The 15368-nt window shown below is 50.1% G+C and overlaps 1 protein-coding gene across 1 annotated transcript in view; it reads left to right on the top strand.

The window, feature by feature from the left end:
* Nucleotides 1-15368, top strand: part of Cass4 (Cas scaffolding protein family member 4) — a 38686-nt gene extending 23318 nt beyond the window's left edge. Inside the window, exons 2-7 of the mRNA XM_005392268.1 lie at nucleotides 422-832; nucleotides 6837-6938; nucleotides 8219-8299; nucleotides 9811-11121; nucleotides 12721-12798; nucleotides 14505-15368. Coding sequence (XP_005392325.1) covers nucleotides 422-832; nucleotides 6837-6938; nucleotides 8219-8299; nucleotides 9811-11121; nucleotides 12721-12798; nucleotides 14505-14912 — 2391 coding nt within the window. The 3' untranslated portion in view covers nucleotides 14913-15368. The remainder of the gene's footprint in view (nucleotides 1-421; nucleotides 833-6836; nucleotides 6939-8218; nucleotides 8300-9810; nucleotides 11122-12720; nucleotides 12799-14504) is intronic.

Below are 15368 nucleotides of genomic sequence, written 5' to 3'. Positions count from 1 at the left end.
TTTAATTCTCATAATAACTCCATGAAATATTACTATTGTTCCCATTTTACAGATGAGGAAACCGAGGCTCAGTAAGTGGGTGATGTGTTTGAGGGTAGTTAATATCTCAACCCAATAATGTGCTACAACTTCAGATTTCAACTCGACTGTGCTATGCTGTCCTCAACTGAATAACTAGGAGGGTCATGGCTTCCACAATTTAAAAAGGTCCACAGCAGCATATAAGGGCTGCTTGACCTGGTCATAGTGCACAAATAAACCCTCCCTGAAGATGTGGCCCCCAGGATGGGAAGGAATGGAGGAGGGGCCGAGGGCAGGGGAGAAAGGAGACAGCACCGTGGGTGCACCGGGGTTCAAGGTGGTGCTGGGGTAGTGGGCCACGGACAACGCAATCCAGTAAAGTCTCTTCTCCCACCCCCAGACCCTCCTGGCCAGAGCGCTGTACAACAACCACCCAGACTGTTCCGACGAGCTGGCCTTCTCCAGAGGCGACATCCTGACCATTCTGGAGCAAAATGTGCCTGAAAGCGAGGGCTGGTGGACATGTCTGCTCCACGGCAGGCGAGGCCTGGCCCCAGCCAACCGCCTCCAGATCCTCACGGAGGCCCCTGCAGACACACTCTGTCCCCCTCTCAGCCGTCCCCCCACCAGCTCGGAGGAGACCTATCAGGTGCCCACACCGCTGCACTCCTCACCCCCAGGGCCCATATACGAGCCCATGAAGAGCTGGGTGGAGCAGTCCCCGCCACCCACCACCCAAGTCTACGAGCTCCCTGATCCGCCTTCTCGAGCCAGAATTGTCTGTGAGAAGACGCTGACCTTCCCAAAGCAGGTAAGTGCACCCCCAAAAAGGGAAAAGAAAAAGAGAGGGTTCAGGGTACAGAAACACTCCTATGCTGCCTGCAGATCTCGCATGTAGTGCGAACCCTGATGATGCGTGGCCATGGTGCGGCGCTTGTGTGCTCAGCCCTTACTCTTTGGCACATCTGTGCCTGCCCTGCCCTGCCAGACTGGCCCCATGGGGCGGCCCGGTGAAGGCTGAGTAGATCTGCGAGTGAGAACCAGTGTGTGTGTGTGTGTGTGTGTGTGAGAGAGAGAGTGTGTGAGTGTGTCAAGGGTGGGGTAGCTCCACAAATGGTGATCACCACAGTGAGCTACTATGCAATTGTTAAAGAAAAGATGAAGTATTTATAAGGGGAAAGAAAGAGCCACCAAACCAAAGACCAAAACTTCAAAGACCACTGTGTGCATGGACATGTGCATGGTCTCACACAGGAAGGGCTGGAAGAACCCGCACCAGGTGTGGCTGCCTAGGAAGCAACTTAGGCTAAGGAGAAAGTGAAAGGGGGCGGGCAGCAGGAGCTTTTGCTTTATTCTCACCCTTGCCCTAGCACTGGTACCAAGCCTCATACAAAGTACGTGCTCGAAAAATATGTCCTGGACAGATAAATTAGGAATGATTTCTGTGTTCCACGGAACGGTATGAAATCTGTAATTTTTATAATATCAGTTTAAAAAAAAAAAAACAGAAAAAAGTTCTCAGTAAAGGTAGAATGAAAGCTTTTTTATAAAAATAAGGAAAAGAATTAAAAGGAGAAAAATAACACATTGCTCTCCCTGAGCCTTGGCGTTTGCCAGGTGTGGGGAAGCAGAGCAGCAGGACTCAGATCCTGCGGGCATTTCCGCCATGGCAGGCTGTGCTTTCAGCTGAGTGACACAGCCCAGCTGGCCAGGGCCCTGGCAGGGGTTTCGGTGGCGGGCTTTGTGTCCAGGGGACGGCTGCTGCCTCAGTGTATGAGGTGTGATTTCAAAACTACAGTGAATATTTAAATGTTTAAAAATTCATTGCAGTAAAAAATGCACTGCCATCCATCCCCTCAAAATACTCCCTCTCACTTCAAAGACCCTTATCCCATCATTCTTGCCACTTTCTGGAGCAGTTCTGGAAGTCCTCTTTCCTATCTTTACAAAGTACGATCAAAAATACGGGGACTGCTGCTTCGCGCCTTTCCATGGAAAGCAGGCTATGAGGACAGCACGCACAGCGTCCTTATCCGCCATATTGACCGGATGTGGCGCCTATTTACCGGATGTGGCGCCTATTTACCGGATGTGGTGCCATGCTCCTTCCGGCTCTTCCTGACCCTCAAAATGACTGTGAAAGGTAAACATTTTGAATCCATTCTGAATATCGAGGCGGCCACAACAATGCAACAGAAGACACTCTCACAAAGGAGGACTTCTGCAGCTGCTTCAGAATGTGGCAAGAACGATGGGATCAGTGTGTTTGAAGTGAGGGGAGGATTTTGAGAGGGATTCATGTCGACGTGTCTTTCATTGCAACACATTTTTCAAAATGTAAACATTCATCCTCTTTTTCGATCGCACCTCATCCATGCAGCGGGGGCCTCAGGAATGAGCTGCTCACCACTCAAGTCTCCGTAGCAGCTGGAAGGTGTTGATTCCTTCAAAAAGATTTAAACTGTTCCAGTTTTCTAGCTCCCCGGGCTGAGAGTCTGCTGTTGCACAGCACAGCTGCCACATGCAGGCGGTGGCTCCAGGCCCCAAAAGGAAGCTGGCTGAGCCTTGAGAAGCAGCGCACAGGGTGGACCCCACCTTGCTCCTCTTAAATAACTGGCCTGCTCTCCAGCTGGTGTGCCAGCCGCTGTCTGAGCAGCTGCCTTTGTGCAGGGACTTGTGTTTCTTCTAAGAACAGCTGATACTAGCTGAAGCTAACTGAAAATCAGTGGCCATTTCCCCCTTTCCCAAAAGGGAAAATGGATGTGGTGTCTGCCAGGCCTCCCCAGCACTTAGCACAGTACTGGGCTCTGGGGGTGCTGGGTAAAATTTGGTTGAGTGAATGAAGTGAGCCAAGCTGACCCAGGCTTCGGAAAGTCGGACTCCAACACCAGCTGCTGGCTGGGTGAAGGGAAGGGTGGGTCCACCTCTGAACATAAGGAGGGAGACTGCAGGGCGTCTGCTGGGACACAAAGCACTGCAGCCCTGGGACTCCTCACTTGGGCCCTTGCGGCAGCCAAGAGGAAGCACTGCTTCAGAGGGGAATCCAGGGCCCCTGGTCACTGAGCAGGGTGCTGAGGGGGGCATGGGAAAACCCCTGAGAAACTTCCCCGCCTTGTTTTTCTTTTTAAGGTTACCTCTTTGTCTGCCCAAGCTACATTTTTGCCCTTTTTTCTCTTCCTTCCTTCCTTCCTTCCTTCCTTCCTTCCTTCCTTCCTTCTCTCTCTCTCTGTCTCTGTCTCTCTCTCTCTCTCTCTCTGTTTTCTCTTCCATTGAGAATCCAAAGTCCTGGTTTCCTTGGCTTTTGGAATAAGCCACCGTCACTCTGGAGCATTGGAAAGGAACATCTTAACACCCTCGTGTATTTCTTTCCTCCTCTCTGTTGGGAGGTTGGACCTATCATTTCTAAGATCATCTCCACTTGTCCCTCAGGGTGATTCTAAATAACTTCACATCTTCCTCAGCATTAAGAAAGAGAGAGCTAGATGCAGTAGACTAGTTAATCATCAGCTGAGAACATCCTGGCCACAGGAAAGGCAGGCATCTCCTACCTGCTCAGGTGAGCCAACATTTAATGCCGAGTCTGACACTGCCTAGGAAATACTGCCCAAGCACCCATGATCATCGGTAGAACCAGGGAAGTCCCAGCTACTGGCTTCAAGCCGCTTTCCAACCCAGCAGAGTCTCCTTGCACAACCTGCTTTTATACTTGATCATCTCTAGATTCGAAGTGGCTCCAAATTAAATACCAAGATAGTGGGAACATGTGGCTTTTCTCACATTGTCCTAAGAGAGGCGTCTATGTGTCAGATGTCACTAGAGCTAGAAATGACCTTTGCAAACCTATTAGAGCAATTTTCTATTTTTCAAGTGGGGAAACTGATCCTGGGGTGCAAAACTGCCCATCCAGGCTCATGCTACAAGGGCTACAGAGCTGGGATGAAAACTTCCAGCTCACATCTGTGTCCATCCATCTGTCTTCCCCAAAGACAGAGCCCTCACCTCCCTGGGGTCGCCCCTCACCTCCTTTCACTTTGCTGTGGCTTAAGCTATTCTTTCCATTGAGTTTTTGGTTGAACTCTCACCTTCAGATCCTCAGGGTCCAGCTCAGCCACTGGTATCAGTCAGAAAAAGGAACAAGTTGGGGATGTAGCTGAGTGGTAGAGCGCTTGCCTAGAACATGGAAGCCCTGGCACCACAAATAAAAAATAAATAAAACCAGCCCCCACTCACACCCCACGCCTTGTGCCTCCTCCCTGCTACTTCCCCCCCCCCCGCCCCTGGGGAAGCTTTGTTTTACTTTTATTTCTACTTCCTTAATATACTGTGTGGGCCTGATTTAAAAGAAAGTAGAGCACATAAAGCACATGCTGGATTCTGGGTTAAATTCTAAGCAGGGACCCTGGCATTTCAAGTGTGAAGAGCTAGTAGTGTTCCTGGTATGGTCGCCATTGGCACCACTAGTTCCTAAGCCAGCATTTCTTCTGTCTCCCTAAACCTTTCAAAACCGCATTTCTCAGACATGTTCCTTAATCCATTCATGCCTGGAACCTACATTTTCCAAGAAGCTGGGAATTTTTAAAGTGGCCTCTTTCCACCTGATATGTCAGTTCAGGAAAGTCCCTTGGCCCTCTGGCGGTGTCTGCTACCATGTGAGGGCCCGAACCCGGCCACGTGAACAGCATGGGCCTGAGTCCCGGGGGAGAGGCAGGAAGGGGGCACCATTGGACAGGGTCTTCGGTGAGAGCACTGGCTGTGTTGGGATAAGTGGAGCCTGGAGGGAGGGGACCGGAGGGGATGGCCCATGGGTAAGGATGCTCTTGCCTGGCTCCTAGGCCTGGATGGCGCATAACTCCTCAGGCTTGTTAAGCAGCTTGGATTTAATTAAAAATCCAGTGGGAACCACTGCTGATCTGTGCCGGACCAACAACCTGACACTACCAGGGATAGAGTCAGGGTCAAGGCTTGGGAGGAGGAGGATGGCAGGGCAGAGAGCCCTGAAACATGTCACAAAAAGGCAAAGGCTGCCTACTTATGGAACTGGGGGATGGTAGGATTCAAGTGAGATGTGCTGGAAAGTGCACCAGCATAGGCTCAAAGGGGTCAGCATCAGCCTGGGCTGCCAGGTCTTCTCTTGGGAACCACGCAGCAGAGACAGGTAGAATGCTGGGCCTGCCTCCCCCTTACCAGAAGCTCTGCCTGGAGGATTCCGCTCCCCGTGTCCATGACTTAGGCCCTCCAGGCAGAGTGGGATGTCACCTGCCCAATGCCAGGACTTTAGGGAGCAGCGCTTCCCAGAGCCCTGGGTTGTAGAGAAGCCTGTTTCTTTGTAGACTCCAAGAAGGGGTCTGTTTTGACACCTGACAGTTGCATCACGTCCTCAGGAGGAATGTGTGTCCTGTGGGCTTTGCAGCTGCTTTCCCTGCACCTGTGATTCCAGCCTGGTGAACAGCCAAGCAGGTTTTTGTATCTCAAACTAGTTTTTACTGTCACAAGATGGACGCGTTCATTCCCCCAAAATGGACAAACAAACACCAGCACTTAACATTTGCGTCCCAACGTGAGGTCCTGGGGACCCCATCATGAACAGAGACCCTGGCCTTGTCTTCCTGTGAATCCTGACCACCCTCCTGCTCCAGCTGGGCAAGCCCATGCTCAGTGACAGGCCCCCTGGGTGCCAGGCGGGAGGAACATCTTCCTTTCCTAGGCTCTCAGGAACTTCAGCTTTTCCTCTTTCCATCCCCGTCTTGAGTCCCAGCCTGCATCTTAGAGGTACCCAAATTCCACTTCCCTTCCCCTTAGACTGTAAGCCCCTGTCACTACCCTATAAAAAAAAACCCACCCTTTCCCAGAGAGGACCTGATTCAAGAGGTCTGAAGTAGGACCTGCATGATTTTGTAGTTCACCAGAGAATTCGGATCTCTAATCCAGAGTGGGAGCCTCCACCCTGTAGCACGCAGAGTGGTCCCCGGCTTAGAGCTGTCAGCAGTGAGCTCTAAAGGATTGTCTAGAACCCCAAACTCCATGGCAAAAGCATAAGCAGTAACTGTGCAAGCGCTCCTGGTGTCTGGGTGACTCCCCACCCCTTCGCAGACGTTCCCCACTTCGCCGCTCCCTCCTCCCCTTGCTTGCGCCTTTCTTTCCTTTCTTTTTTTTTTTTTTTTTTTTTTTTTTTGTGGTTTTTCTCCGGTACCGGGAACCGAACTCATGACCTTGCGCTTGTCAGGCAGGCTTTCTTTCCTTTCAACCACTCGTCACCAAGGTCTCCTCGCCTCCCACTCATGACAGCAAGAGCTGTCACCACGATTCCTCTGGTCACCTCTGACTCCCCGAGTGGCACATCCGTGGGCCTGGTCCCCCAGGCCCCTGAGCCTCTCCAAGTGCACTCTGGCAGCCCGCTCTGCCTGCGAGGTTGGCGGCCGCAGCCTCAGCGTCACTGGATGAATACACGAATGACCCAGTGTGGGAGTCAAGCCTCCTGGTCCCCGGAGAGCCTCACAATCACCAAGCAAGCTCGTTTCCATGGCCGCTTCTTGGGCCCCTGCTGAGCTCAGAGGTTCGCCAGATGCAGGGCCAAAGAATCTTCACCTGCTTCCCAGCTGCAGAGGCATGCAGCTAGGGTGAAAGCTGCCCCCAACCATGGGGCCTCCCGGCCAGCTATGCCCAAGCTCCAGCATGAAGGATCTGCCCGCCAGCAGTGCCAGGCAAACCCTGGCCAGCATCCAAGCTGTCTTTGGGTTGGAGAGATCATTCGAACGGTGATTGGGATGATTTCATGACGCTGTCTCTTCCCTTTGTTCCTTCTCTTTCTCTCCAAGGCCCTCTTCGTGCTCCCCAGGCCTTCCAGGGCCTCGTTGCCAGCCTTGCCTTCCCAAGTGTATGATGTGCCCACCCACAGCCGGCCCTCCTTGGCCCTTAAGGTAAGCTTCATCCAGCCACGCTGCCCCCTGATGCCTGTCCTCTGAGCCATGGAACCTGGGGATGGGGGTCTCATACGGACGTCACATTTCAGCTTCCTGAGGAGCTCTTCAGGGGCTCCCCCCAGTCTGCTCTCACCACAGAGACGCCACCACTAAGACACCAGATGCACAGCCTCCTCATGGGTGGAGCTCAGAGCACTATGACATACCTTGTAGTCCCAGCACTCAGCAGGCTGAGGCAGGAAGATCACCATGAGTTTGAGGTCAGCCTGGGCTACATAGTGAGACCCTGTCCCCACGCCCTCAAAAGAAAAAAAAATCTTGACTTTTTTTTTTAAACAGTGCCACAGATTGAACCCATGGCTTTCCCACTGGACTACATCCCCAACCCCTTTTACTTCTGTTTTGAGACAGGGTCACACTAAGTTGCTAAACTGTCTGGGTTAGACTGGGACTTGCAATCCTCCTGCCTCTCCCTCCCAGAGTGCTGGGATGACGGGCCACACCACCAGGCCCAGCTCTGCACTCTACTTCCTCCACTGCAAATTCGAGTTCTGAGTCTAAAAAGTCACCCAAAGCCTCTTCTCATTGCTTTTAGTACTGTATGCGTACAGTGTCATTTGGCTTAGTGCTTGGTAGGTCGTAGGCACTCGATAAACATTTTGAGGATGAATACATGAGCGGTAAACAGGAGAATTTCTGAGAAAAATAAATGAAAAGGGACAGACATGAGAAGCCAAGGCTGTTTTTCCTTCCAGCTTTATTTATTCATTTATTTATTTATTTGTCTTTTTTGAGACAAGATCTCGCTATGCAGTTCAGGCTGGCCTTGAGCTCACTTTATAGCCCAGGCTGGTCTTGAACTCACAACGATCTTCCTGCCTCAGCCTCCTGAGTGCTGGGATTATGGGAGTGTGCCACCACACCCATGTTTTTGTTTTGTTTTGTTTTGTTTTTTTAAGGAGGAAAAATGAAACAATGACAAAATAACAACAACCCCCTTAAGATGAACTGTCAGTGTAACACAGACAGCAGCACTTAGGGCTCTATGGCTTCTCCCATCTTTGGAGCGGGAGTTCTTTTAAAGCACCAGGTCCTTTGTTGAATGCACCCACACTGCAGCACAGAGGCTTCCTCCGGAAGAGCAGCTTGACTGAGAACCCAGACGTGTTCAGGGATCTGTGTCTTTCTTTGGAGAAAACACTGGAGTGTGGAGAGTCTGTGATGGTAGCCATTAAGAAGGGAGAATCTGAGTGATCCTCCTTTATGTCCTTCCCTAGGAGCAAGAGAAGCACAAGTTATACGATGTACCAACCACCCCACAAAAGGTAGCCTTCCACCCCCCAGCCAAACAAGCAAGCGTGAGTATGAGCAGATGCCAGGATGTGCTACTGTGGAAACTAAATGTGCACCGGGAAATTGTATCAGCTTGATGCGTTGGCTGTCCATCACTGTGATCACATGCCTGGGACGGAAAGCTCATGAGGAGGAAGGGTTTATGTGGCTTATAGTTTCCGATGTGTCAGTCCATGGCAGGATGGCCCATTCCTTTTGGGCAGCAGTGCAGGATATCATGGCGGGAGTGCACAGAGGAGCAAGAGTATTCACCTCATGGCGGCCAGTTTGCAGAGAGAAAGGGCAAGGGTTGGGGTCTGAATATCCCCTTCGGGCACCTCTGATGACATCACTTCATTTGGCTAGAACCTCTTAATGATTCCATCACCTCTTAATAGTATTGTAAGCTGGAGACCAAGGTTTCAGCATATGAAATTCTCAGGAACATTTCAGGTCCAAACTATAGAACTCAATCAAAACTCGGAATGCAGATTCCTCTTGATGATGTCTCACATTTGAGGCAAAATCCCTAACTGCACTGGTATTTACTTACTTACTTACTTATTTAGAGACAGGCTCTCACAATAGAGTTCAGCCTGGCCTTGAACTCACTACGGAGCCCAGGTTGGTCTTGAACTCATGGCAGTCCTCCTGCCTCAGCCTCCTCAGTGCTGGGGTTACAGGGATGCACCACTATGCCTGGCTGGTGTTTATGAACAGGATTAGTTATGTGGTTTGATAAGTCTTTGAATGCTTCAGTTTCTTATTTCAGACACAGAGGGAATATGAAGTGGGATATTCCCTGCAAAGCACCCAGAACAGTGCCTGGCACAGAACAAGAACTCAGCAAGAGTCGGATAATTTGCTTCTTACTTGAGACGCCTCAGAGATGCATAGTGTGTTAAAGTATGCTTTGATTTGGATATAGACCTCACTTGCGATCTGTATAATCCATAGTCATAATTAGATTCTACCACACATGCCATAGCTACACCTGTGCCCAAGGTTACTGGGGGAAGCCTTACAAGAGAGGTGGCATGTCAGGGTTGTGACGGATGCATAGGAGCTGGTTAGGTGGAAAGGAAAGTGTTAGAAGAGCAATTAGGGCAAAAGGACCAGTTCAGGCAAAGTCAAATACAGTGGGATAAGTAAGTATTCTGCGCCCAGAGGGTGGCAGGGATGAGATGGTGGAAGTGGATAGAAAGGAGGCTCAAAACTATGGGGGGACATGCTGGGAGGGGCCTTGAGTGATAACAGCACTGGGGGGCCATGAAAGGACTGGAGCAGGGGAGCAAGAGACTTTAATGAAGCACTCAGTGATCTTTTTCGTTTACTGGGGTTTGAGCCCAGGGCCTTGACACTGAGCTGCAGAGACAGGGCATCTCGAAGCTACTAAGGTGCCCAGGCTGGGCCTGAACTTGCAGTCCTCCTGTCTCAGGCTCCCGGAGGGCTGGGATTACAGGCTTACCCCATGCTCAGCTCAAACCTTCTTTTTATCCCTACTACTCTGGGGCAACTTCGTGTGGTTCTTTCACAGGGGCAGAGTGGTCCCCTAAAACCAACGCTGGACTTCAGAGGAGGTGGCTACAATACATTGCCAAGCCTGCAGAAATCAGAATGGATTTATGACACCCCAGTGTCTCTGCGAAAGGCCAGCGTCGGGAATGCGCCTCTAACTAGCTTCACAGAAGAAGTGAAGCCAGTCGCTGTCCCTGACTCCATCCCCGCTGCCCGCAGCCCCCTGAGCAGCAGAGGCAGGGCCCTGGGCCCACAGCCTGCTAACAACGTGTCTGAACAGAAAGAGCCCAGCCTCCCAGAAATCGCCTCCCACACCTTCCCAGTGCCTGGGAACACTGTCCCTTTGGACGCAGGTGTCAGCTACGAGGTGCCTTTGAGCTTTCTGATCCCTCGCGTAGAGCAGCAGAACACCAAGCCCAATATTTATGACATCCCTAAAGCAATATCAAGCCAGCCTCCAGCTGAGAAAGAGTTTGAAAAAGCCAAGGAGGCTCCGGAGAGTTCTGCAGGCCTCGACTCCTGCCTGATCTCAAGACGGACACCCTCCCTCTCTCCAGAGCTGGACAGATTGTCCATTTCCAGCTCCAACAGCAGGGCCAGTGTCATTTCTTCATGTTCCTCTACATCCACTGACTCCTGCTCTGGCTCCTCCTTGGAGGAATCAGCCAAGGAGCACTGGCTGGACGTGGACTTGGCCAAAGACATGGCAATAGCCCTGCAGCACAAGGTGGTCAGCTCTGCAGCAGGCCTGCTGCTCTTTGTAAGCAGGAACTGGAGGCTCAGGGACTCCCTGGAGGCCAACATCCACGCGATCCACAGGGCCGCAGACCACATAGAAGGATCATTGAGACAATTCCTGGATTTTGCCCAAAGAGTTAGTGGGGCCGCCTACAACCTCAGTGACGGTCACCTTCAGGCTAAAATTCGGGATCAGCTACAGACGATCTCCAACTCCTACCAGAGCCTGCTGGAAGCGAAGGAATCCTTGGACAGCTGCGACTGGTCCCTCAAAGCTCTTTCAATGGACAGAGTCCAAAACAACATAGATGACCTTGAGAGGTTTGTTGTGGTCGCACGGACGGTTCCAGAAGATGTCAAGAGGTTTGTCTCCATTGTCATTGCCAACGGGAGGCTCCTTTTTAAGCAGAACTGTGAAAAAGAGGACACGGTGCGATTGCCCCAAAATGCAAAATTTAAATGTGCACAATGTGTCCAGCTTCCCCAAAGAGAGATGGAATCCTACCAAAGGAGTGCTCCTTCTGATAAACAAGGGGGAAATGAACACCCCCCTAATCTAGCACTGAAAAACAGAACAACTGTCTGTGAACAGGTGAGTTTGGGGTCTGAAGTGGTGTGATAAGGGGGGTCACTAGTAGCCAGCACGGTTATCGCTAAGTGAAATGCCAAGAACCTTTATCAGTGGTTTATAGGTCTTCCCTAGGGAGATCCAGGAAAACTGCTTCCATTTCCCGATCAATCAGTTGTCGTGGAAGTACCTCCTGGATGGATCCTATTAAGAAGTCAGACAGTTATTTTAATATTAAGCAGATGGAACACATGCATATTTGGATTTCCTGAAGAAATATTTGGGGTTCAGGTTTACCCAGGGATGCTAGAATTAGCAAGGAGTTTTGAAATCTTCTAGAAGTTCATTCATTGAAGCTGGAAGAGTTGGCACACACCTGTAATCCCAGCATCCAAGGAGCTGAAGCAGGAGAATCATCAGTTCAAGGCCAGGCTGAACACTTTATTGCGACCCTGTCTCAGGAAGGTAAATCTAAGAGGCCGGGGATATAGCTCAGTAGCTGGAGATATAGCTCAATGGCACAGCACCTGCCTGGCAAGCATAAGGTTCCGAGTTTGATTCCCGGTACCCCCCCAAAAAAGTAAATCTAGTTGTTGAGTAGATTTTTAAATCTCACTACCAAGTTCCCCTGTGTTTTTTTTTTTTTTTTTTTTTTTTTGGTTTTTCTCCGGTACCGGGAACCGAACTCACGACCTTGCGCTTGCCAGGCAGGCGCTTTTGCCGCTGAGCTAAATCCCCAGCCCCTCCCCTGTGTTTTTGAAAGTTATAAATTTAGTCATCATCAGCATGTTTCCTAGAAACAGAAAAGGAGCATGAACACTCTTCTTGGGTGCTCCAGAGCGCCGTCACTTTTGGGGATACTTTGCCAGCTGCCTCCACCCCTCACAGAAGCAGGCTTGAGTTCAGGAATTACCAGCTTCTAGGGCCTTGAGGGCAACTTGGGGGCTATGTCATGTCAAGGAGACAGTGTGGAACCTTCAGCCCTGGCCTTGGAGTTCTATCAAAATGCCTGGTGATGTAAGAGCTTTGACATGTTTTTCATTTTCATTATCTATGTGTGTAACTTTAAGCTATGTGGGTCATTATATGAAGCCATGTTGGTAGACAAAACTCAGCCCTTGGGCTGCGAAATTCAGCTCTTGGGCTGCCAAAATCTTTTGGCTGAAAACAGGCATCATTAGGCAGAACAGTGAACACAAATATAAGATACACAAGTTTTAAAGAGAACTTAAACAGTTGTACTGCAACCGCGAACAGAAACACCGAAACGACGCCCGGGATTTGGAGGCAGATTTATTTAACATCAGTTGGGCCCTGACCAAGAATCAGTCATTCCTCAAAATGTCAGGCCCCGAAGGCCCAGGGAGGGAGGTTTTTATGGGGTCTGCAAGGGCAAGTACACAGGCAGAGTACTTGGGTGTCTTTGATTGGTTCTTACAATGTGAATCATAGTAACCAGATGTGCATCCCAGCGACCAGCTGTTTCTAAGAGACAGAAGCAACCGGAACTGCAACAGGAATTTAAAAAACTGAAGTATACTGGCTGGAGGGCCATTTTCTGCTACGATACAGTAATGTAAAAAAAACCCTAGTCTGGTCCTTTAAAGGGATTTTATTTTACAGAAGTTACCTGGTGTAGAAGAGAGAGAAAAGTCAACCTTGGAACAAAAGTCAGATGAAAACAAAAACTCAGGACCAGCGGTAAGCCATCACACCCACTCTCTGATGTCTGATGAATGCGTTTTGTCCCTAGAGTTGTCTCCTTGGGCTATGGAGAGCTCACTATTACAGCATGATCACACGGGGAAGGCTTGGTATTTCCTTTTTTAGCAGTGGAAGGAACCCCAGGGAGCCCAGTGTGTAGAGTGTGAACCTCTGACCATCAGCAAAAGGATCTGGTGCTCTGCCAAGTTCACTGTGGGTGGTGCCACCACGGCCCCAAAGGGCAGCGTCACATTCCCTGAGACACTTTCTTTTCATGCTTCTGGTTACAATGGCAACAACCAAAACATTTGGGTTTGGGGTTTATACACCTCCAACACCTCTTTGACATTTGATCTACTTTTTTTTTTAAATCCAAGATGTTATCCTTGTGCTTGTTCTTATTGATCGCCTCCTGTTTGTGGCAAATGACCGTAGTCTTCCATTCATCAATTTTAAAGTTTCCTCTGAATTAATGAAAGGAAACAATGAGTCTATTTAAAGACAAAGTGCGCGCCACAGGTGTCAGGAGAGCGAGAAGGAAGGTTATGGCTTGTGATGGGGGTGAAAGTTGTCCTTCATTGGCTGATACTTGGCTGACAGCGAATCCGTTCCACGATCCGGACTTTGGGGCATGCAGGGTGGACAAGCAAAGCACAGAGAGGCCCCGTGACTCGGATAAGGCCATATGTCTGCTCCGAAGCAAACTTTCTTCTTTTTCTTCTTCTTTTTTTTTTTTGAGACAGGGCCTCACAATGCAGTTGAAGCTGGCCTTGAACTCGCTTATATAGCCCAGGCTGGTCTCAAACCCACAGTGGTCTCTTGCCTCAGCTTCCTGAGTACTGGGATTACAGCAGTGTGCCACCACACTGGGTGATCCTATTTCCCAGAAAGTAAATTCATGAAAGTAAAATTTTGATGAAATCTTTGTAGCAGAGAAGCATTTTAGTATTAAGGCAGATACCAGTAAGTCAGCCTATTTGATTTTTTCTACAAACTTCTGCAGTTCAGGGGTACCTCTGCTACTGGAAGTAAAAGGAATTTGTAAAAGTTTTAAAATTTATTTATTTGTTTATTTATTTTGAAACAAGGTCTCACTATGTAGTCCAGGCTGGCCTGAAACTTGTGCTGATCCTCCTGCCTCAGCCTCTCAAATGTTGGGATTACAGACATGCACCACCACGCCCAGTTTAAAATCTATTCTATGAGTCACTGTAAAAAATCTCATCATTAAGTTTTTTTCTTCCCCCCTTCCTTTGTGCCTTCCTTTCTTTCTGTCTTTGCTTTGTTTTGTTTTGAGGCAGGGTCTTGAGGTAGCTCAGGCTGGTCTTGAACTCTCAGTGATCCTCCTGCCTCAGCCTCCCAAGTGGTCCTTTCTTTTTCACTAGGGATTGAACCCAGGGCCTTGTACATGCTGAGCACATACTCTATCCCCAACTTTTCTTGCACTTTTGAATGTTACAAGTTTAGTCATTGCCAACATGTTTCTTAGACTGGGCTCCTCATGGCTTAGGGAGGTGGTAACAATTGCTCTGAGCACATCAATTTGTCAGACAAATATTGCAGCACTGATTTCCCAAATGAAACTGTTTTTCTTATTTAAAAAAAAAAAAGTCTTGCAAATTGAGCAGAAACAGGAAAAGGAGGACAACCCGAGCTCGCTGACTGGCCTCCTGCTTACCTAGCTCGTTCTTCCTTTTCTCTAGACTCCGGGCTCTCTAACCCAACCTCCGAGCAAGCTGAGCCGCCAGAGGCAAGTCCACCTCTCGGAACACTGCCGGCTCTACTTCGGGGCGCTCTTCAAAGCCATCCGCGTGTTTCACAGCAGCCTCAGCACCCACCAGCCCCCCGAGGTCTTCATCACGCAGAGTAAGCTGGTGATCACGGTGGGCCAGAAGCTGGTGGACACGCTGTGCAAGGAGACCCAGGAGAGAGACGTGCGCAATGAGATCCTCCGCAGCAGCAGCCACCTCTGCGGGCTGCTCAAGGGCCTGGCGCTGGCCACCAAGGACGCGGTGCTCAAGTACCCGAGCCCCGCTGCCTTGGGGCTCCTCCAGGCCGAGGCCGAGAAGCTGGAGCACCACACGAGGCAGTTCAGAGGGACGCTAGAATGAGCCCTTCCTCCTCCTTCTCCGAGGTTAACTCTGGTACCGACAGCTTGCGCAGCGCGGGCTTATGGGACAAGCCAGCTGGAGCGTAGGCGCATGTGCACGACAGCCCCGGCCCCCAGAGTCCATAGTCCCGAGGGGCTAAGTGACCCCAGGACACTGACTTACCCAGAGAGGGGACAGGAGACAGAGTCAGATATTAAGCATGGACATCGAGAAGCTAGGCATAACACATAGGGCGGATGGCGTCAGTGTTGGAAGTGACGTCATGGAGATCATTTTTATATTAGTGAAACGTGTGCGTGGTTTACATTCATTCATTCAACACTTACTTATTGAGCACCAATTATGCATCAGGTTCTAGGAGCTGGAGTGGGCATCAGAGGCGTGCTGAGCTCACAGTCTAGTAGGGGACAGAGACGATGAGGTGATGAAGAAGCGTATCTTCAATATATAGGGAGA

The sequence above is a fragment of the Chinchilla lanigera genome, unplaced genomic scaffold (genome assembly GCF_000276665.1).
Source record: "Chinchilla lanigera isolate Chin_1 unplaced genomic scaffold, ChiLan1.0 scaffold00044, whole genome shotgun sequence".
In the NCBI taxonomy this organism is placed as follows: Eukaryota; Metazoa; Chordata; class Mammalia; order Rodentia; family Chinchillidae; genus Chinchilla; species Chinchilla lanigera.
The sequence above is the reverse complement of the archived record's forward strand: the minus strand, read 5'-3'. Positions and strand labels throughout refer to the sequence as shown.